Genomic DNA, 23,629 nt, shown 5'->3' with positions numbered 1-23,629 from the left:
CATCCAAGATGGACGAAGCGGCGTGGAGGGTGCTGAGTTTCCATGATGAAGCCTAGTGAGCGCCTGCTTGCAGCTCTCTCTACTACTGCTGCTGCTGCTGCTGCTGTTCTCGTTGTCTATGTTTTCTTTTCCTTTCTGGTTCTCTCTGTCACTCGTTCTCTCTCTCTCTCTCTGAATCTCTATGTCTGGCTGTGGAGGGAGGACGATGAAGAGGAGGAAGAGGAAGGGGAGGAGAAGGATGAGGACGAGGGGGTTATACGTGCACGTGGGTCCCTTGCGTGTGTAGACTCTGGACGCTGGACAGGATCTTTCTCTGGTGGCCCACAAGCGTCACACCCATCTTCTCCAACTCACTACACCCACAGAGGGAGAGAGACAGACGAACAGACAGACAGACAGAGCAAGCACAGAGGAAAAGATCAGAGTCTGACACCATCACAGAAACTTCTTTTTAGGCTCTCAATTTTCCGTTAATTGAATTGAAAACCCAATAAAATCGTCAGACATCTGAATCCTGTCATCTGACATCAGATATCTGACATCCTGTTTGACAACATAACAAACCAAAAAGCTACCACACTGCATGTGCTTAATCTTTCTTCACAAATGTCCCTCGTCTCCCTAAAACAAAAGAAAGAAAGCTCCCTGTTCCGGTACTGAGTAGCTCTCTGCGGTTGGCCCACTGAGGTCGGACACCAGGGAGACGCGTCAGGCTGCCTCTGCTCCTGCTGCTCGTAGCCCACCTGGAGGCCAGCACCAGCTGCTGCTAACAACCTGAACAAATCAGCTCTCGGTGCGCGGTGAGCTAACTGCTAATCTCCCCGCAGGCCTGCGGCTGCTTGGACACGTGTCTCACCACCTGCCTGTCTGCCTGCCTGTCTGCCTGCCTGTCTTACTGCCCATCTGCCTGCCTGGATTCTTGTCTATCTGTCTGACTTTGTCCGCTTGCCTGTGTGTCTGTCCACAGAGCCGCAATCACAACAGCCCCTAGGTGTCTGGAGAAAAACATAAAGACGGCATCCAGCCTGTCTGCCTGTGATCATTTTACAGGCATGGACAATGTGCTTAGATAGATACACAGTAGCAACCATCTGCTAGCCACACGTGTAATAGTACATTCAAAACCACCACACAGTAATCAGCTAGAGGGTCGGATCAGTTGTATCAATGTGTATCAATGTGTAAACTCAGCATATAGCCTACAGACACACAACAAAAAAAGTACAAGGCATTCTTAACTGGGGTCTATCACAAAGGTTTATGGTGTGAATCTGCTATGTTTCCTGTGGCTCAACAAACTCATGCAATATATGCTGGAATGATCTTTTTAAACCTTTTAAGTCTCTAATGCTTTCTCTCATAAAATCAACATATTATTCCAAACTGTATTCTATGATAAATCTGCAAGTCCTAATTGAGAAAGAGGGATGCTTTCCCAATTGTGTTCAATGTGACTCTCTAAACTGATAAAATATAAAACAGATTCCTTCACAAAAAAATACTTGAAAGAGTTCTCCACAATACTGTACCTCTCAGGAAAGTCTGAGGCAGCCCTTCTTTAATACATTGGCAAACAAATTCACACATAATACTGCTAACTGTGCTCTATGATAGATGTTTGTGCTTTAATGGAAGATGTGAGTTTGGCATGAGGTGTGCAGTGCCTCTCACCTGATGCTGATGTACAGGATGGAGTCCAGGGTGACGTATCCGGCGCTGGTGAAGTTATCCTGGTACTGACCCATCTTCAGGGCCTCGAGCCACTCCTCCACCGTGGTCACCGCAAACTCAGGCGACGGAGGGTCCTCCCTGGTCGACGGAGAGAACACCAGATGAGGAAACTGACACGGACTGAAACTGACTACAAGTGTACAATTTGAAGTTGAAGATATGAGGTTGTCATTGTTCTAGGTATGCCTGTCTGGAGGAGATAGAGGAGACGAGGATGGATTCACAGCTGAACACTGTGTCTGTAGTTTATGATTCACCACTTGAATGACAACTCTTATTTTAGAGCTCAAAGCTAATTATTAGTAATAGAAAACAAGGATCACAATGACATAGTTTGAATGTTAATGCCATTAGTATGTTTACACTGCAGTGAAAGAGTTTAAAACAGTCAAAATCTTCAAAAAACATGTCAATTGAAATTCTAAAACTTGCAAGCATGGAGTAACAAGAAACAGTGGTGATACCATCACCAAACAACAATAGAACAATGTTTTATTCTGGGGGTTTTTCTGCTTTCCCTGAAGGTCAATGTGTGCTTGGTAAAGTAATGTTTAAGTCATGAAAATAAAGACATGCTGGGTGAGTATGCATGCCTGACAAAGTTTTCATATTTCATCACTTTGTCTGCCTGTATCTGATCTGGACAGCTGTTTCTAACTGCTGCATCAAGAGAAGACTAGCACGTTTTTGGTGAACATTCCCAATCTGACAAGTCTGAAAAGATGAAAATGATCACATTAACAGAACAATGTTTTATTCTGGGATTTTTTTCTGCTTTCCCTAAAGGTCAATGTGTGCTTGGTAAAGTAATGTTTAAGTCATGAAAATAAAGACATGCTGGGTGAGTATGCATGCCTGACAAAGTTTTCATATTTCATCACTTTGTCTGCCTGTATCTGATCTGGACAGCTGCATCAAGAGAAGACTAGCACATTTTTGGTGAACATTCCCAATCTGACAAGTCTGAAAAGATGAAAATGATCAAATCCAAACAGCACGCTGTGTTTTTACATTGTCATCTCTGGCCTTTACACAAAATAAAATAGATATCAATCTTTTTTGCGTCTGGATATCTGATCTTGGATCATTCAAATCGTTCCAACCGTTTCCAGGTGGCAGGCTCAGTCCTGTGCTTGTGTGAGTGAGTGTGTGCACTGTGTGGGCAGGCAGAAGCTGAACGCTCATGTAGCTCATTCTGAAGGTGGAAAACAGAATGGTTGGAGTTACAGTGGTAAAGAATGAGGGATGCTGAGCAGCTAGAGAGTGTATGCAGCAGCTGAAAGCTCACATAGCTCCGTCTTAAGATGGAGCTCCCAATAGTTAGGGTGGAGTACACAGCGCTTAGGGTGTTACAGCGGGGAAAAGGATAGGGAGCACACTGTGAGTGTTGGCAAGTCGCGGTGCGTCGTGTTTGTGCAAGAGATCGCCAGCCCACACACACCCCTCGATCCAGATTGGAGTGATTACCCCGTATGAGTTTACAGCCCTATCTGCTTGGTGGTTCACACTTCACAGGGGCGGGCACAGAGGTTTGGTGAGAGCTCCAGGGCCAGAAACCAAGGGAAGGAAAGCACACGGCATGCCTGAGGCCCAGCAGAGCCCAGCAGGAGGGCTGCAGAGCAGAGCAGTGTGGCACAGAGTGGGGCGGAATGGTACGCAAAGGGGTTGAACAGAGTAGACGCAGAATGACCAGGGGACGAGTAGAGTGTATGTCACAACGTGCACAGCACGCCAGGATAGAGAATGGCAAGGTTTGGGATAACAAGGGATGGAATGTCATGGTATGGGCTGATGTGATATAAAATGTGTAGTGCATAGCATGGGCTGGAATGATGTAGAATGTATGAATAGGGCCCTCACCACACAGAGCTGTTGGCCAGCTCCTTGAGGCTGTTGGGGTTGCGGATGAGCTTGTCCAGGGTGTTGACGATCTGGCCAAACTTGGGTCGGTCGTTACGGCACTTCTCCCAGCAGTCCAGCATGAGCTGGTGCAGGACCAGGGGGCAGTCCATTGGCGCTGGCAGCCGGTAGCCCTCATCGATCGCCTTTATCACCTGAGAGACGGGCAGAGGTAAAAAGGTGCACAAATAAGATCAGTATTCACTTAGTGATGGATAGAAAATGATTTATATATGCAGACAATACGGAATATGCACACTAATAAAAAAAAGTGCTTTGTACACACAACACACACACACACACACACACACACACACACACACACACACAGAGAGAGAGAGACACACAGACACACACACACACACACACAGTCAAGAAACATTTTGACTGCATTTTTCATGCCCTCTGTGAAAAGGCAGTGGGAGATAAACAAAACATTTGTATTCATCTATTTTTCATATTTATACTTTTCCATCTCTACATCTTCCAACTTGGGTATCAAATATTTGTATTGGCCGTTTTATGCATGAATGAGCTGAAGGTTATTCCAAGTAGCTGACTAAACACTGTAGCCATATTTACTGAAAGTAACTTCAGAGTGATGCTAACTTGAAGAATACACACAACACACACACACATTTCATCACCCCGTTTCTCACCACCCAAACACACAACATACCCCCTCCCCACACACACAGGTACAACCCCCTCCCCCAAACACCCCATTACCCCCCACATACACCATTTCATTTGGTTATTAGACAGAATTTGTTGGAGGTTGATGTGTGGCTAAGAAATATGAAGACAATCTGCCAAATGATGGAAGAAAAATGTCAAATGAAAGAAAGAAAGTAATGAGAAAACAAATCAGTATTAAAGTATAAGCAATAAGCACTAGAACACACGTACGTCTTGGTTGGACATCTCCCAGTACGGCCGCTCTCCATAGGAGATGACCTCCCACATGACGATGCCGTAGCTCCACACGTCACTTGCAGAGGTGAACTTCCTGTAGGCAATAGCCTCTGGTGCTGTCCATCGGATGGGGATCTTTCCTCCCTGACGGCACAAGAGGGAGAAAGAGAGATATGATAAAGTACATATGCATTGTGTATTCAAATGTTTCAGGGCTTAGAGCAAGGGAAATGTCTGTACCTGAAGTTATCAGACATTTATGAGGACCTCGTATATACTGTAGTCTAATTGCCTATTTTCAAATCTTAAACGTACCGGCCAACGCCTGAATTCAGGCATAGTGCCTGAACACTTTAGGCCATGTGTTGTGCCAATAGCACTAAATATATTGGATTTCAAATTAAATTTGAAATTGAGAAGAAGAGAGGGAGTGAGAGAGAAGGAAAGAGAGAGGAAGACACAGAGAGGAAGACAGAGAAAGAGAGAGCAGTTATTTTTTAAACCAGTGCCTTACGTTCTCCCATGCACACACCAATACAACATAAACAGCATCTGCACACACAAATCTTAAACACTCACATAAAAGCGCTCACCCTGTCAAACTTGAAAAATCATCTGCCACAACCACCAATTTCACACAATAGCCCCCCTCCCCCAAACGATAGAAAAAGACATAATGTCATTGTGATTTATAAAAGGCATATTAATATTTAATACAACTTGCCATAAATTGCCTAAAAGCTCTATAGAAAAGAGAAGGAGAGAGAGAGAGAGAGAGAGAGAGAGAGAGAGAGAGAGAGAGAGAGAGAGAGAGAGAGAGAGAGAGAGAGAGAGAGAGAGGAGCAAACATAAACCACCGCTGCCAAACATCAGGGTAGGACTCCACTCCCAAACACAATACAGCAGCACTCACTTTGAACCCCCCCATCCCTCTCTTTCTCTCTGTTTCTGTTTCAGGAGCTCTCTCACTTTGTTGTTCCTGAGGAGAATCAGGATCAAAGACCCAGGAGCCTTTCCCTCTGCTCTGCTGCGCTAAACTATGGCAGCCTCTCCAGAACTCGGCAAAGTGTCCTTTTAAAACCACTGCAGTCCTCGGTGGCTAATCTTCACAGCCAAAGTCAAACGGAAGGCAAACTAGCGCTACTCTATAGATGAACGTGACGGGGGTACAAAAGAACTCAAGCTTTGCCCAAGGGGTATGTAGCTTAAATGCGGGCTCCAGGAGACAATCTGTGGCGCCATTAAATGGTGACATTAAAGACGTAGCCTCAAACAAGCGGTGCGCTCTCTCTGAGTGTTCCTAAGCTCATAAGAGGAGTTTAAGAAGAATGTAATAGAGCAAAGAGTAGAACACACACTGAGAGGTAGGGAGAGAGGGTTTAAAAGACTGGTTAGGCAGGGACATAAAGAAAGACTCCTGCCGGCAATGGAGTCTGCTGATGCTGTGACTCTGATCACACACACACACACACACACACACACACACACACACACACAACCACACACACAACCACACACACACACACACACACACACACACACACACACACACACACACACACACACCATCTCCACAGCACTGCAGTAATTGGTGCGCCTGCTGATAATGCACTCTGCATGGCTAACATAGATCCAGAGATCAGCGGGGCTGCAAGCCCCTTCTCTGGCCTGGACAGCTCTTCAGTAAGTGTGTGCTGGTCTGTGTGTGCCTGTGTGTGTTTGTGTGTGTGTGTGTGTGTGTGTGTGTGTGTGTGTGTGTGTGTGTGTGTGTGTGTGTGTGTGTGTGTGTGTGTGTGTGTGTGTGAGAGAGAGAGAGAGAGAAAAAACATACCCATTGCACTGTACGGAAGTGAGGTATGGGGTCCACTCAGTGAGCTACACTAGATGGGACAAACATCCTATAGAAAGCCTACATGCAGAGTTCTGCCGATTGATCTTAAAAATCCAAAAGAAAACACCAACCAATGCATGCAGGGCAGAACTAGGCAGATTCCCATTGGCCATTAATACACAAAAAAAGAGCCCTCAAATTCTGGATGCATCTCCAAATAAGTCACACTGACACACTGCATTTTAATGCAGTAAAAACTCAAGATCTGAACCCTGAAAAGAGTCTTCTGAGTCAGCTTGTACTGAGACTAGATAATCTCCCCCTAACAGACATTAATAACTTCTCTCAGACAAGTGCTGCTTTCAAACTGAACACCAATAAGATCATTCAAGAATCTAAAGAAAAATATTGGACCATTGGCAAAAGGAGACAAAAAACCAAAGCAAATTAGAATGTTACCGCTCAATAAAATCTGAATACCAATTGGAGGAATATCTCTTTACTTATAGAGATAGCAGAGACAGATCCTGACCAAATACAGACTCAGTGACCACAGTCTAGCCATAGAAAAGGGCAGACTAAGAAAATCCTGGTTGCCAAGAGAGCAAAGAATATGTGGTCACTGCGTAACAGGTGAGGTTGAGACTGAGGTGCACTTTCTTCTTCACTGTGAGAAATATACAACTATACGTAAGTCATACTTTGACAGGCTTACAAGCCTAATCCCAGGGTTCAGAAATCTAGAAGAACAAGAAATAATGGCAGTCTTACTTGGACAGCAGGGACAGACAGCAGATATTGCTGCCAAATACGTCACCGAATGCCATAAGGCAAGGGACAGTGGTTAAATAATTAAATAATTGTTACTTTTATATGGAACCTATCCATATAATTACACAGACATCACCATACATGCACACAAACACACACACACACAAACACACACACACACACACACACACACACACACATACACACACACACACAAACACACACACACACACACACACGTTTGTTTGTTAATTTTGGATGCGTATCTATTTGCCATGTACTGTATTCCAAGCATTCTCTATGTAAATGTATGTCTAAATGTTCTGTTTTGGCAATGCAAACATATTTGTCATGCTAATAAAAGCTCACTTGAATTGAATTGAATTGAGAAAGGAACAGAGAGAGGGAGAGAGAGGGGGGGGAATATATATATATATAGAGAGAGAGAGAGAGAGAGAGAGAGAGAGAGAGGGAGAGAGGTTCAGATGTACTAATGATGCACAGATGTACAGATTCGTGTCAGCGTTATTTTGTGGTCTTAAAGCATGAAGATCCTTGAATTTCCCCTTGTGGATATATAAAGTATCTATCTATCTATCTATCTATCTATCTATCTAGAAGTGTTAAGACCGACTGAATAGGTATTCAGTATAGAAATCAATGTAGACCAGTGTGATACTGAATAGGTATTCAGTATGGAAATCAATGTAGACCAGTGTGATACTGAATAGGTATTCAGTATATAAATGAATGTAGTCCAGTGTAATCCAAATAGTGGCAAAATGTGTGATCAGGAGAAACTTTCAGAAACAACAGAGCCATTTTTCAGAGCACCAGTTTTGCTTCATGCTAAAAACAACCTGTACTTTTGTTTACCCTTTAATGTCTTACAGTACCTCTATCAACAGACAACGGGACGTCAGAAAGGTAACAGAAGAATGGTTCAAGAGAAGTTCTGGTGTAAACTGGCCATACCCGGGTGGTGTAGGCAGCCTCAGGATCATCCTCTAGGACCCTGGAGAGGCCGAAGTCGGACACCTTGCAGACCAGGTTGCTGTTGACCAGGATGTTGCGGGCAGCCAGGTCGCGGTGCACATAGTTCATGTCCGACAGGTACTTCATGCCCGAGGCGATGCCACGCATCATACCCACGAGCTGAATGATGGTGAACTGCCCATCGTGTTTCTGCCAAGGAAGAACACAAACATAGAGATACTATAGGTCTTCACAGCAAAGAAAAAAGGATATAGCCAGCATAAATGTCTATATAAAATGTTATAAAGATATAAAATGTCTTGTTGTAATACAACGTTACACATCTCTAACTCTAACATCTCTAGATTGCCATGTTCTGTTGTGAAATCATGTTAGGCAACTCTGAAATGCTTTGTCATGTTGTGTAACACAACACCACACAGCACTGATACAATTCAATGCAAGAAACACACTGCTGATGTGTGCATGACTTGTCATGTTTTCCTGAGACATAACATTACACAACTCCAACAAGCTTCTTCAGCCAGAAAAACTGTGATGATGTACACCTAGCCACCAACCAGCCATCTGTTTCTCAGGCCCCTGCCCTGTTAGTTTTCTCTCTTTCTCTTTTTTTTGCTAGTTTGTCAAAAGCCGGGCCTGTTTGTTCCGTCTTGAAAAACAATCGGAGCGACAAGCAATTAGGCCGATGTCTCTATCCCGATATCTCCACTGCAACCTAATACGATTAATTCCCCAGAGCTTTTGTCTCTCCGAGCAATATCAATCTGAAACGTGCACCAGCGTTTCACAGTGCTCATAGAAGGTAAGTTAATTATGTCTTGTTTTGTGAAATGCAGCTGGCTGATTGATTGCCCACGCAGGCTTCCGTTATCAATCTCAGCAGGGCTCTTACAGTAAGAGAGGAGAGATAGAGACAGAGTGGAGAAGATGAAGAGAGATGGAGAGAGAGGGAGAGGAAGCGAAAGAAGGATGAAGAGAGAGATAGAGTGACAGAATGAGGGAATGAAAGGGTGCAATGAAGAGAGAGGAGGAGAGATGGTGTGGAAGAGAGGGAGAGAGAGGAGGACAGAGAGAAATGGAGACAGAAAAGGGGACAAGGAGGAATGTTTTTGAGCCAGAGAGTGATGCTAAATTGATCTGTGCCCTAATTAAACATGTGTACCCTGAGCGGATGGGCTATGAGCTATTAGCCATAAAACTGATGCAGTAATTATATTAGCTTTTTATGTGGGCTAAAGGGAGTATTTATGGCCTTCATTATGGACTCGCCAGCAAAATTTCAGATGTGCCGTCCTCTTTCTCTTGTTTTGTTCTCGCTCTCGTTTTCACTCGCACTTCCATTCCTCATCTCCATCCCCCTTTCTCTCCCCTCACTCTCTCTCCCAGTCAGTTTTCATTTTCATCTCAAAGTATGAGCTATAAAGAAAAGCTGCACTTAAAAAGAAAAGTGTATCTCTGCTGTAAATGCAGTTATGAGGGCGATTTGTCCTTTGTGGCAGAAGCGGTAATAAATTGGATATGGAGGGGGGTACCCCACCCCCACCCTGTTGCAATAAATCCACAGACTTTATTCAGTCTAGTCTGATCTTCATGTCCATGTTTTTTGGTTTTCCTCACACCTTTCAGGAGGAAATAACGTAGCCAGGGGAGCAAGAGTGGAATGAGAAAGCAAGTAATGAGTGTGTGTGAGAGTGTTCTTCTGTGTCACTCTCTTACTCTCTCTCTCTCTTTCACACACACACACACACACACACACACACACACACACACACACACACACACACACACACACACATACACACACACACACACACACATACACACACACACACACACAGAGAGAGAGAGAGAGAGAGATATCTGTGTGCAATTTCCGTGTTCTGATAGGCTTACAGGCTGCCGTCTTCAGCTGTGCTTAGTGGATTCATTCACCAGACGCTTGCCTATTTCCTCGAGCCCATTACCCAGGCGCTGCCTTCTAAAAAAGGCTACATCCTTTCTCCACACGGCCTCCCATGGCAACCAAGGCCACAGCTGCCTCACCTTTAGGAAAGTGTCCAGGGAGCCGTTTTCCATGTACTCTGTGATGATCATCACTGGCTTGCCTGTGGAGCAGAGAACAGAGAGAAGGACAGCATTAACACCGATATGCAGATGAGAGGAGACAAAGAAGAGAGAAAGAGAGGAGGACAGCGGAGAAGTGGAGAAAATAACTAGAAAAGATGAAAGAGGAGAAGAAGGGAAAAGAGGACAGGATAGGAGGAGAAAAGAAGAGAGGAGAAGAGGAGAACAGAACAGAACAGAACAGAGGAGAAGAGGAGGAGAGGAGCGGAGAGGAGAGGAGAGAGACTCAGAGACCCTGAATGGGAACAGATTGATAGGCCCTCATGCCGTTCCCCACACTGCAGGGACATACATCACCGTAATGATGCCATTAATCCAACAGGGCAGGCAGGGGATAAAAGAGAGTGCGAGAGAGAGAGAGAGAGAGAGAGAGAGAGAGAGAGAGAGAGAGAGAGAGAGAGAGAGAGAGAGAGAGAGAAAGAGAGAAAGAGAGAGAGAGATGAGGTAAAAAGAATATGATAGGGTGCATGGAGAGAGAAAGGGAGAAAGGGAAGGGGGAGATAAACAGCCGTCTGACCGTTGCTCAAGCCTCAGCTTTCTCATCAGTCACCCTGACAGATCCTCATCCTTGTCTATCCCACCACCATCAGATCAGCATGTACAACAATTGACCCCCAGGACGGAGCGCCCATCCAGGGCCTACACCAGAGGGGGCTTGGACACAAGTTCAGACATCATCTGTGACAGAATAAGTAAGGATGGGAGGGGCATCAACAGACCAGAAGGGCCTGTGGGCCTAACACTCACATACTGGATGGAGAATGGAGGATCTGGCAAGGATGTCTGTGTGTGTGTGTGTGTGTGTGTGTGTGTGTGTGTGTGTGTGTGTGTGTGTGTGTGTGTGTGTGAAAAGGCTGTCATTTGGAGGTCAGATGGTGGCAGCAAATCTGGGTTAATTGGTGAAGAGACACCTATGCGTGTCTGGGGGTTTTGTGTATCTATGTGTGTGTGTGTGTGTGTGTGTGTTTGCTGTGGACCATCTGAACACATGATGGTGGTGTGGGTGGGGGAATTGTTAATATTACACACCTGTGTGTATGTCTGCGTGTGTATGAGTGTGTGTGTGTGAATGTGTGTGTGTGTGGGTGTGTATGTGTGTGTGTGTGTGTGTGTGTGTGTGTGTGTGTGTGTGTGTGTGCGTGTGTGTGTGTGAATGTGTGTGTGTGTGGGTGTGTATGTGTGTGTGTGTGTGTGTGTGTGTGTGTGTGCGTGTATCTGTGTGAGTGTGTGTGTGTGCTTTTTTGCTAAGGGCTATGATTGATAAGCTGTGCTTTGATGTCTCACCTGCCATCACACACAGAGTTGACACTCTCTATGTCCCAGTTGGCACAATGTGTGTGTTAGGTGATGATGTGAACACACACACACACACAGACACACAGACACACACACACCAGACACCAGGCATGGAGATAGTGATGCAGTTAATCTACTGATTAGCCTAAGCAGCTGAGACACTCACACACAAATACAAACTCCCTCTTACATATATGTTGGTACACACACACACACACACACACACACACACACACAGATTTGTCAGATTTATGCTGCATTTATTAATATTTTAAACATGATATTTTTCAGTAAATCCTTACATAACCTTGTGAGTCACATTGCTCTATATCCTCATGCCTTATTTGTCTGTATACATCAGTATTTCAGGATTATGCAACCACTGACAGCGGGTCACAGTGTGGTGTCACAGAACTGATCCTGAACTGGCCCTGAACTAAGTCCTCAAACCCAGCTGCTACCCTAGATGCCTTTTTTTCCTCGCGGCGAACCACCACACCTGGAGGCCACCATCAGCGCTAATGTGCTGTGACTCTGTGGTCATCTCCTACTCTCCCCCCGAGGACACACCCTCTACTGCAGCTCTGGAAAATTCACTGTCATTATTAGAAAGACACACACACACACACTTCAGCCCCCCCCCCCACCCCCCTTCTCCTCTAACCTACAGCAGAAATGTTGCTGTCATGGTGGGGTCAAGGATGTGTTTTGTGAGTGTATTGTTGTTGTTTGTTTAGTTAATAGGGGAGAAGGTTGCAGTTGAGGGTATGAATGTGTCTCGTGTCAGGGAGTGTGTGTGTGTGCTAGGATGTGACAGCTGAGGCGACTGACTGGGGCTGGATGGAGTGATGTGTGTGTGTGTGTGTGTGTGTGTGTGTGTGTGTGTGTGTGTGTGTGTGTGTGTACGTTTGTGTGTGTGTGTGTGTATGTGTGTCTGCAACACGGCATAACAGCCTAGCTCGACTAACACTAACTGTTATGCTGAGCTGCAGACACACACCAACACTCACACCCACACACACAGGCCTGTGGTAACAGTGCCTGTTAAGGTTGTGTGAGGCAGCGATACTGGAGAGGCTATGCATCCAGAGCCGAAGCTATCACCGAGACAAGGACGGACAGGAGGACGAGAGAGGGTGTCCTTACACACACACACACACACACACACACACACACACACACTAATAAGGTATAAATTCAGCTGTCAGTCTCACAGCATCCTATTACCCAGACTGGTTTCTTTAAACCACATCTGAGAGGACAGAAGAAATTGAAAGACGGGAAGAGATAGGTGTGTGTGTGTGTGTGTGTGTGTGTGTGTGTGTGTGTGTGTGTGTGTGTCTGTGTATCCGTGTGTGTTAACCTATTAACCTATTTTTTAAAAATGTATATGTGCCAATTTTGGTATCTGACTACCAAAGACTAGTATGTGTGCGTGTGTGTGTGTGTGTGTGTGTGTGTGTGTGTGTGTGTGTGTGTGTGTGTGTGGTTGGGTGCGTGTGTGTGTGTGTGTGTGTGTGCGTGTGTGCGTGTGTGTGTGTGTGTGTGGTTGGGTGCGTGTGTGTGTGTGTGTGTGTGTGCGTGTGTGCGTGTGTGTGTGTGTGTGTGGTTGGGTGCGTGTGTGTAGACATACTTCATCCCTCTTGTCCTCTTGTCCCCGTTTAGAGCAGAGTTGTAACAGCTCCATTTTACCCAGAGGCCCCTGTCCTGTGCTCACCAGGTGTAAACACGAGGCCTGTCAGGGCTGATGGATTGGACACATTTGCTCTATCTTGCCTCCATAATGCTAGGGAAGTGTGTGTGGGAGATACCACTAAGGGTGCCGAGTGTGTGTGTGTGTGTGTGTGAGTGTGTGTGTGTGTGTGTGTGTGTGTGTGTGTGTGTGTGCGTGTGTGCGTGTGTGTGTGTGTTGGGGCAAACATTTGGGACACACACACACAAACACACATACACACACACACACACCAGCACGCCTGGGTTGAACACCCCAAATTAAATCACTATCTCACCATGATAAATGCAACCGCTCAAACCGCTCATCTTAACCACCCCAGCTCTGTTGAACCACATAGCCCCCAACTCCACAGACAGAGGGGAGGGGAGGAGAGGGGGGGCAGTGAAAGAGAGGGACAGAGGGAGAGAGAGCACGAGAGAGACCAAGAGAGGGGAGAAAATACAATCCCATTCCACTGCTCAAACTAATGTTCCTGTCAGAAGGGGACGCAGATAGTGGATGGCTCTGGCAGGGACGTGGCACTGAGCCGGGCCCGGTGCGGTACTGGTGCTAGCGTTATCTCTCAGGCGATGGACGGCTGAGCTGAGAGCCGGCTGTCATTGTCGTGGTGTGGTGTGGTGTGGTGTGTTGCGGTGCGGCAGCAGGGGACCGGGGACAGGTGGTGACTGATGTGACTGCCGTGGTGGCGTGAGCGTGTATGTGTATGTGTGTGTGTGTGTGTGTGTGTGTTTGTGACTGCTCTATCTCTCAGATGGATGAGACAGCCTGCCAGCATTGATCCTGCGCCTGCCCCAAGGGGAGAGGGGGCCACGTCTCTGAGATCACACGCCACCCAGGGCCCCCTGACTCACCCCCCACCGCCGCACACCCTGCCAGCACTGCACACCACATGCTGCCATGCCCAGCCACACACGAGGAGCTCGGAGATAACGACAGAGAGAGAGAGAGAGGGGTGCGGGGGGGGGGCTCTCACTGTCTGTCTGTCTATCTCTTTGAGAAAAAAGAGACAGAGAGAAAGATGATAGGAGGCATGTGGAGATTCAGGACATGTAGTAGTTATACTATATACCAATTGTGAATATTGAATAAACAAGTGAGTATGGGTTTATCTGTATCTGTATGTGTGTGAGTTTTGTGTATTTCATGTTTGTTTATACACATGGAGTTTTTGTTTGTCCCCCTGCATGGCCCACAGATAGGCATCAGCATCAGCAGGGGCCTTCTCTGGCTATAATTTACTTACATGATGTGGGGCCCTGGAGAGAGGCCTCAGATACAGCCTTGCCCTCTTCTCCTCTCCTGTCCTTTCCTCTCCTCCCCTGTCCTTTCTTCTCCTTTCCTCTCCTCCCCTCTCCTTTCAGCTCCTATCCTCTCTTCTCCTCTCCTCCCCTCTCCTTTTCAGCTCCTATCCTCTCTTCTCCTCTCCTCCCCTCTCCTTTCAGCTCCTATCCTCTCTTCTCCTCTCCTCCCCTCTCCTTTTCAGCTCCTATCCTCTCTTCTCCTCTCCTCCCCTCTCCTTTCAGCTCCTATCCTCTCTTCTCCTCTCCTCCCCTCCTGCTCCTCTCCGCTCCATGGTCTCATCTGAGCTGGCCCGAGGCCGCTTAATTACTTCATAATCCAAACGCTATCAAGAGCCATCATCTGAACATCTGACACGGCAAATTAGGCTGACATAGTACAAAAGGTTACCAGAGAACTGCAACAGCATGCACAGCACAGCACACTGGCACACACACACACACACATGCACACACAGACACACACACACAAATGCACACGCACGCACGCACACACATGCACACACAGACACACACACACACACACACACTTTTATGGCACTCAAAATCTCACACAAACTCAAAAAAACTCATATCCATAAATACCATGTTTAAAACACAAACACACATACACACACACAAGCCCGCACACACCCACACACACACACACACACACACACAGACACACACAAACAGAACCTCTCCCTCTCTGCCTCACTGCTCTCTTGATAGGCATGGCCCATACAGAGCAGCTCTTTGAGCGACTCGGCCCTACGGCCCATCAGAAGGACACGGGGGGTCCCTCCTCACGCAGGCACAGGGGGACCGGACACTGTAGGGGACGTTAAATGGCTCATGAAAGGGTTTAGCATCCTGCCAGCGCACAACCCGTGCACGCCCCCAGACCCTAGCGCTTTCCTCAGGAGAGAAGGACATGTGGTACATGTACATCATGCGTCAGAGGGACGGCGAGGTACTCCAGCACAGCCTTGGGTGAGCTAGCCAAGCGGGGAATGATAGCGCTTCAGCTCACAGACACCCCGGGCCTCTCATTATACAGATATTAGCCACATCTCCTGTGCTGTGCTATGGTCTGAAGGCCACATTTTGTGTGCTGTGTTGCTAGTCTAGACCTAATGGCAATGGCCATGTGCCGTATGGATCACATACTGTGAATACAATATCTTGTCTACTTTATGGCTGGTCCATAGCTGAGGGTCCCGAAATAATGCCACGGCCATTGGCTCTGTCTGCTGTATTCATTAAGAGTCCCTGGAAGTACTTCCTTCTATTAAAACTCATTGGAATAATAGAGTTGTTTCTTGGTATTGGAGGTCACATTCAATCCTGCTGAAAAGAGCTCGTTTCATTGCTCGTCTCTTGTTATGTCTGAGCAAGCACAGCTATCTTCTCTTCCTGGAGGATTATCGCAAGAAGGAGGTATTCGTTTTTAATGACCAATTTTGTTTTATTTTTATATAGAACATGCTTGTGCTGTGTAGAAGCATACAACTGTTGCCAATAGGCACCAAAAACTGCCACAGAGGCAGAGAAAGATGTGATCAAACAGCCTGAATGTGCCAGTGTGTGTGTGTAACAAGTTCTGAGGATTCTCTGTTTAAATAGATTCACTTCACAGAAGCTTTCCTAACAGGAGTCTGTACAGCCTGCATTCTTACCTTACCCAAAACCATCGAATAGGAAGAAAAGCCTGGCATTAGACTCTCTCTAAAGGGAATTGAGTTTATTGAGGCATAATTCTGTTCTCTCTACAGAAATACAATACCCATTTCCATGTAAATTATACTGTAGATATAGATATAGGATTATACTATAGGACATGCTTATACAAGTAGTATATCTGTATGAACGCTGTGTTTGTGTGTGTGTGTGTGTGTGTGTGTGTGTGTGTGTGTGTGTGTGTGTGTGTGTGTGTGTCTGGTATGGGTTTCACCACTACTGATTTTTACTAGTTGACAAGTTTTTCATAATAGCCGTCGACTAGTCGTTATGTATCGTTGCTGGCACACTGTTAGTGCTAGCTGTTGGCAGCTGTGTTTCATCTTTAGATGGTTATCCATAGCAAATGTGTTCTTATTGATATATTATATTATATCATATTATTATATATTTATTATATTTAATATTATGTTGATACAGTTGTACTCAACGTACAGTATATGTCACTGTGGAACCCTCACACATTTCAGTGAAGTAATTCCACATAGAAATGTCTAGCCTGTTTAGCCTTTTTGTCCACGACTAGCTGACTGCTGCTGCCAACCGCACCGACTAGTGATTTTATTAGTCGACTAGTTGACAAAACCCCTAGTGTCTGTATGTGCAGATATATTTGTGTCCACGGGCGTGTCTGAAGCGAAGCCCATTGCTAAGAGTGACATTCTCATTCTCACCTCCCGGTTTGTGCAAGAGCCACACCATTAACAATCGCGCCTCTGAGCCTCTACCAATCCCCTCTCTCTGTCTGTTTCGCTCCATCCAGGCTAGTTCATTTGCAGAGTGATGACCCATCCTCCAGATAGACTATTGATTTCTACGCTTGGTGTTAAAGTGCTTGGCAGGAAATAGTAATTTTGTGCAAAACACGTTGTGTTTCTACCGCCTGGCTCTCCTTTAGCACTTGTTAAAGCTAAAAAGAAAAGAAGGTTCACTGTCTCGTACAATTGCTTATGGTTTTTGTTTGAGGCTGAGAGAAGATCAAAATGTGCGTAACTGCACGCCAGAAACTTAAAAAAAGTATTGAACAGATTTATGATGTGCTGCCTTTGTTAAGTACAAACCACAAGAACAAAAGGACAGAACGTCATTTAAAGTGAGCATCTTATCGATTCCTCTAATGGCTTTTAACCAAAACACATAACCTATTTAGCAATGGGCCCCTATGCATGTGGGCTGGTGATGTCGCGTCAGGTTACGAGACACTAACTTGCTAACCGAGAACAGAGCGCTAGCACAGACGTTCCGTGCCTTCCCACATGCCAAGTCGAGCATTCCGAGAGCCAAATCCCATTGTTCTTCAAAGAGTGGGTCTCACAGATAATGAAAAGCTTCTGAAAATAGATCCTGGAATGAAATGAATCGCTTTTCTCTTTCTCGGAGGAGAATGCTTTCGATGCTGGCGGATGATAGGTCTGGCCAAATTGAATGTGAGCAGATTAGCTGATTGTTTGCCACACAAAAGGCTGGAGATGAGTGAGATAAGACGAGTGTGGCTCTTCTCCTCTTCCTCTCTGGCTGTGAGAGAGGGAAAGACAGGAGTGCTTTCTCAATGGCCTCCCTCTCTCAGGCGGTCCTCATCAGCATAACAATGAGGCCAATCAGAGCCTGCTGAGGCAGTTTAAATATTATTCTGATGACAGCACGCTGATTGGAGCTTTATGGTTGAAGTGGCATGCCAATGTACATCATGCAGCGTGTGCACACACACACACACACATTCACACATATGCACACAGACACACACACAAAGACACACACACCTTCCACTACCACACTTGTTCACACCTAACACCCCCACCCCCCAACACACACACACACACACACACACACACACACACACACACACACACACACACACACACACACACACACACACTCACACACACACTCACACACTTACATACTCACACACTCACATACTCACACACACACGCACACAATGCCATCATGCTCTGCTACTACATAAAACACTGCAATAAAACGTCCAAGTTAGTCTGTTTGGATGAGAGCCCTGTTTCCTGGCTGAATGATCTGGTGAAAGGAGACGTCCGTGGAGGACTAGATCAGACTGTTGAAATGCTGGCTTCCCCACTCTGGGCTAAACTCAGGGCTTCCACCCGCTTCTCCCCCCTCCTCACACATGGCCTCACACCCTTTCTTCCTCTGCCAGCCTAAGGCTGCCTCTAAGGTCAAACAGGCTCAGATGGTGTCTCTGTGTGTGTGTGAGAGAGGGAGAGAGGGTGTTATTATCATCATTGTTAAACTGCCTGGTTTGGGGTAAACGCATATTGATTTGAGAGTAAGGTGGGGGTGGAATGTATGCGTTTGTGTCTGTCTGTGTGTGTGTGTGTGGAGGTGGTAGAGGGTACCCCACAGGGAGCACAGCTAGACTCCTTCAACACACACACACACACACACACACACACACACACACACACACACACACACACATCTCCACCCCCGTTCCGGCCCCACAGGCTGGAGGTGCCCTATTGAGTGCCCTCCTCACCTCTCAGCCCCGTGGGCAGTGACATCTTCTGGGCTGCCATGTGTGAAATGAGCCCTCCCCTCCACCCTGTGGATCTGCGTGGGCTGGGTTGGGTTCTGCGCTCCCAGTGCACCTTGCCCCCATATATGTCTCAGAGACACCACCCCAACACACACACACACACACATATATACACACACACACACACACACACACACCCACACCCACACACAATTCTTCTCCTATGCTTTCAGTTTTTCTTCTCAACATTGCCCTCAGCGTTTCTCAAGTTTTAATTCTTTGTTGTACATATATGTATATGTAATAGCATTATATCCAAATATATATTGTATTTTATTTCAGGATTCATTTTAAGTCAAATGTAAAATTCCATGACTTTCCCTGACCAAAACAAATTAAATTTTCATGACCTACTATATAATCAGTACAAAATACCAACCAAAGATTTCAGACCAGCTGCATAGCACTTTAGAATCTTTAACTTTTTTTAGAGCGGGAAATTGATAAATGTGCATTAAAAAATTTAAAAGTAGGGCTAACCACAATCACTCAAGCAAGCAGTAATGGAAAAAGTTAATAACTGGATAAACACCAATGCTGTGTGGAAAGTAAATTTAAGTAAGTATTTTGGAAAGTAAATTTAAACTGTTACAACAAAATTCCCCAACATTCCATGACTGCCATAAAAATGATATAATTCCCTGACTTTCCATGTTAAAATTCCATGCTATTTCAGAAATTCCATGACCTGTGGGAACCCTGTTATTTACTATATCACTGTAGTTTAACCACAATCACAATCTTACTCTAATTGCCCCATCACAGAAACATAAATCTGTGCCTACCACCTCACCCGTATACTTCACTAAATCTCAGTGGACAATCTGGAGGCAAAAATAAAAAATTGAGTAAAAAAATAAATAAAATAAAAAACACAACAGAGGTATAAATATATGGAATGAGACATTCAACACATTAGCATGTGATACCTAGGAGAGAGCCACACCACCCTGGGCCTCACTGTCTGTGATGTGAAGAGCGCTTTGTATCATCCCACCGTTCAAACACGGCTCAGTCCACAGCACTCGGGAGAACCGGCGTAGAACATTTTCTGCTCTCTGACTCACTGTTTAATTCTATTTGATGGTGTGTGCTTTAAAAAAATAAAATAAAAAAGAAGTATAAAGTTTGACTAGCCTCGTGGAGCGTGCCCTGGGTATTTGCACTGCACATTAAAAATCTCCGCTAATACTGAGAGCGGGGCAATTAGGAGGCATCTGCCTTTCCTGAAATGCAAAGCAAACTTGAGTCACTCCATTAGTAGTTCTGCAAACCGTAGAAAACGCCAGCCAACAAAAGGTCAGGATTAACATTTGGCATCAGAGAAAGGGAGGGAAATTAGTGAGAATGAATACGGAATGTTCAGGGAGTTTAATGCATTTAAAAAGGATGCTGTTGAATATTTATGTCGCAAAAAACACATCCAATTAACAATTTAAACCATTCATATTCATTGGGCCTTACATATGCATATGGCTTTTGTTCCGTGACATAGGTAGAGTGAACAACGAGGCTCTAGTGGCTGGTTAAGGACCCTGTCAGACAGAAGTCGGTGTGTGTGTGTGTGTGTGTGTGTGTGTGTGTGTGTGTGTGTGTGTGTGTGTGTGTGTGTGTGTGTGCATGTGCGTGTGCACATATGTGACTGAGAAGAGCATATCTTCTATTTATGCGCAAACACCAGTATAGCTAATGCAGGAGATAAGGCAGCAGACATAGTGCATTGTGATTGTCTGTTTTGGGGGATTTAAGGGAAAAGCTGAGAGAGACGGTGTGTGGCGCTGCAGTAATCATCGTCTAATCATGTCTGAGCAGCCTCTCAGAGTCTACCTCGCCTCGTGTTTGCAAATGGGCTGCTAAAAGATACATGGATAAGCACAAATGAAAAAAACAAAAAAAAAACAAAGACGAGCTAACTAAAGAAAAGGAGAGAAAAATGAACAAATGAGGTAGATAAAGAACAGCGACAGCCTGGACTAACAAACGACCCAAACAGACGATAATCACTGTTTTGGGGCAATGCAAATGTAGTGCTTATGTCCTGCTGTTCAGATCTAATTTCAAACCCTGTCCTAAAATAACCCCCGCAGGTAACCAATCATCAAACATTTGCTCTACACCAGATCACATTCAGACTGCCTCTGATCTGTCCTGATAGAAGTCCACAGATTAATCATAAATGGTGGACAAAGCACCAATTGATCACAGAGGCATTCTTCTCAGGCCGCCACAGAGGAGCTGACGGTGGCACTAAATTAGAACAAGTGCCTTCAGATCGTTTTAGGCAGGTTTCCCAAAATGATATCATTGTTTCAAGTCCAGTCTTTCATTTATCTCCTTTTGAATGGAGATCATCTCAAAGGCATTTCATATCAGGCTCAACAACTCAAAAACACTGTTCAGAATGTGAGGTTGACCGTTACACTTACATCTGGTGACGACGCCCTCCAGGCGGATGATGTTGGGGTGGTCGAACTGGCCCATGATGCTGGCCTCGGACAGGAAGTCCCGCCTCTGCTTCTCTGAGTAGCCTGCCTTCAGGCTCTTAATGGCCACATAGATCTCCCGCTTACTGGGCAGCTTGAGACGGCCGCTGCACACCTCACCAAACTCCCCTGGACAATAACACACCACACGAGCACTAGGTTCAGTTATAGAAAGTCTGACAGCACAAACATTTAATATTGACATTAAATATTGATTAATATTACAGATGACAATTGACAAGTAGTCTTAAATGCAGAACAAAATGACATAACACAGTACATACTGTAATTGAAAACAATGCAAGGTGAAGCTCAGTAGGAACATGTTGCATACAGTGTGAACAGGAATGATGCTTTTTGTAGACGAGGCAGGCTATAATCCAGCAAATGAGCTAACTATTCCCTGCTTCACCTTGTGTGTGATGTGGACACGGCGGAGACTGAACTAGCGAGATGAGAGGTCTGACCATTTGAGGTCGCCAGCAAAGGCATGTCTCATGTCTTACACCATTTCAACAAGAAGGAGGGGCAACACGCTCGCACACAGCACTCTTATGCTGTCAGTCATAATTATCACCAGGAGTAGCAGAGCAGAGAGAGAGAGAGAGAGAGAGAGAGAGAGAGTGAGAGAGAGAAAGAGAGAGAGAGAGAGAGAGAGAGAGAGAGAGAGAGAGAGAGAGAGAGAGAGAGCAGAGAAGGGACAAGGGGAAGAGAAGACAGTATGAGAGAGAGAGGGAAAATGAACTGAGTGGGCCTCTTTGATGGTCTATAATTACCACTAAAACAAAAGCATGGGCTTTTTAGTGATAAATGAGCTCTCGTTGAAAAGAGATCTGCTCCTAAAAGCTCTTTTCACAGACTGGAGCAAAGACAGTTAGAGAGTGAGTGAGCGAGAGAGAGAACACAAAAGAGAGAGAGAGAGAGACAGACAGAGAGAAAGAGAGAGAGAGAGAGAGAGAGAGAGAGAGAGAGAGAGAGAGGGAGAGAGAGAGAGAGAGTTAGAGAGATGGCAGGCAGTCTCTCTACTAAGTGCTCAGCGCTGTTGAAGTGCAGGAATAGATCTTGAGTCATCGATTAAATGAACACATGCAACAACAAGGGGTTAAATGTATCAGGCTCTTGTGCGATGACGCGCCAGCTGCGACAAGCCATCCACCAGTAGCTTACCTGCGCCGATGACTCGCTCGATGCGGATGCTGGACGCGTCAATCTCCTTGGCAAAGTCCCGCACTGCCTGGTTGGGGTCCTCATATGTGTGGGGGTGGATGTAGGTGCGGCTGCCAGGGAGTTTTACTGTATGAACAACACAAAAACACACTGATTAAAAACACACACACACACACACACACACACATATATATATATATAGCTCTTGAAAAAATTAAGAGACCACTGCACATTTTTCTGATATCATCCTACGGTTGCCGAGTGACATTCAAATGAGTTGACGGTCATATTCACATTTGCAGTGGTCTCTTAATTTTGAATATGACGTCAACTCAGAGTTGTATATATATATATATATATATATATATATATATATATACACACACACATATATATATATATATATATATATTTATTCCACTGCTTGGTTGAATTTCCCATTGTCCTACGTAATTTAGAACGACCATTAACCGTATGTTATCTGCACACCTATGAAGTAGATCCATTTTTTTGGCCGTATCACACTTGTATATTAATTCGCCGAACACATTGTGAAGTTTAAATGAACTGTCACGTTGCATCCGAGCTGTAAAATGCAGACGTTCAGAACATTGCAACATTGTAGCATATGACGGAGGTGGCTTTTAGCTAGATGGATGACAGCAGGCTAAGTAAAAGCGATGTTTCAAAGCTAAAGTTCATCAGAATCTTGGGATACGCCCGCTTGACAACAGGAGAGATAGAACTAACGACTGGCCTTTGGCCGTAGCAACCATCCATTTAGAACTAGTAACGGCAGTTTGTCCTGTGAGTTGAGAAATTAGTTGATATGTGTCGGAAGAAATTAGTTCTACAAACAAGACAGTTTTAGCGATTAAAACGTTTAAATTGTAACAGGAAATGAACACAACGCAAGTGGCAACAGTGGAATAAGCAGGACAATGGACTCCACGGTGGTCTGTTCACAGAAGTTAATGCACTACGAGGTCCGCTTCGCGTCGGGCCGTTTTACAACCTCGACCGTGCATTAACTTCTGTGAACAGACCACCGTGTCGTCCATTATCCCTTACATATATATATATATATATATA

At 45.3% G+C, this 23,629-nt stretch overlaps 1 protein-coding gene across 1 annotated transcript in view; it reads right to left on the bottom strand.

The window, feature by feature from the left end:
* Positions 1–253: 253 nt before the first annotated feature.
* Positions 254–23,629, bottom strand: part of epha4b (eph receptor A4b) — a 111,505-nt gene continuing 88,129 nt past the window's right edge. The window contains exons 10-17 of the mRNA XM_076294436.1: positions 22,538–22,663; positions 21,314–21,499; positions 10,190–10,251; positions 8,123–8,332; positions 4,540–4,689; positions 3,592–3,785; positions 1,672–1,809; positions 254–353 (exon numbers count right to left, since the gene is read on the bottom strand). Coding sequence (XP_076150551.1) covers positions 254–353; positions 1,672–1,809; positions 3,592–3,785; positions 4,540–4,689; positions 8,123–8,332; positions 10,190–10,251; positions 21,314–21,499; positions 22,538–22,663 — 1,166 coding nt within the window. The remainder of the gene's footprint in view (positions 354–1,671; positions 1,810–3,591; positions 3,786–4,539; positions 4,690–8,122; positions 8,333–10,189; positions 10,252–21,313; positions 21,500–22,537; positions 22,664–23,629) is intronic.

Source organism: Alosa pseudoharengus, unplaced genomic scaffold (genome assembly GCF_046254945.1).
Source record: "Alosa pseudoharengus isolate Yale_2024_CS ecotype anadromous, Long Island Sound unplaced genomic scaffold, YU_APseudo_1.1 YU_APseudo_1.1_scf_2, whole genome shotgun sequence".
Taxonomy (NCBI): domain Eukaryota; kingdom Metazoa; phylum Chordata; class Actinopteri; order Clupeiformes; family Clupeidae; genus Alosa; species Alosa pseudoharengus.
This window is presented reverse-complemented; position numbering and strand designations above follow the sequence as displayed.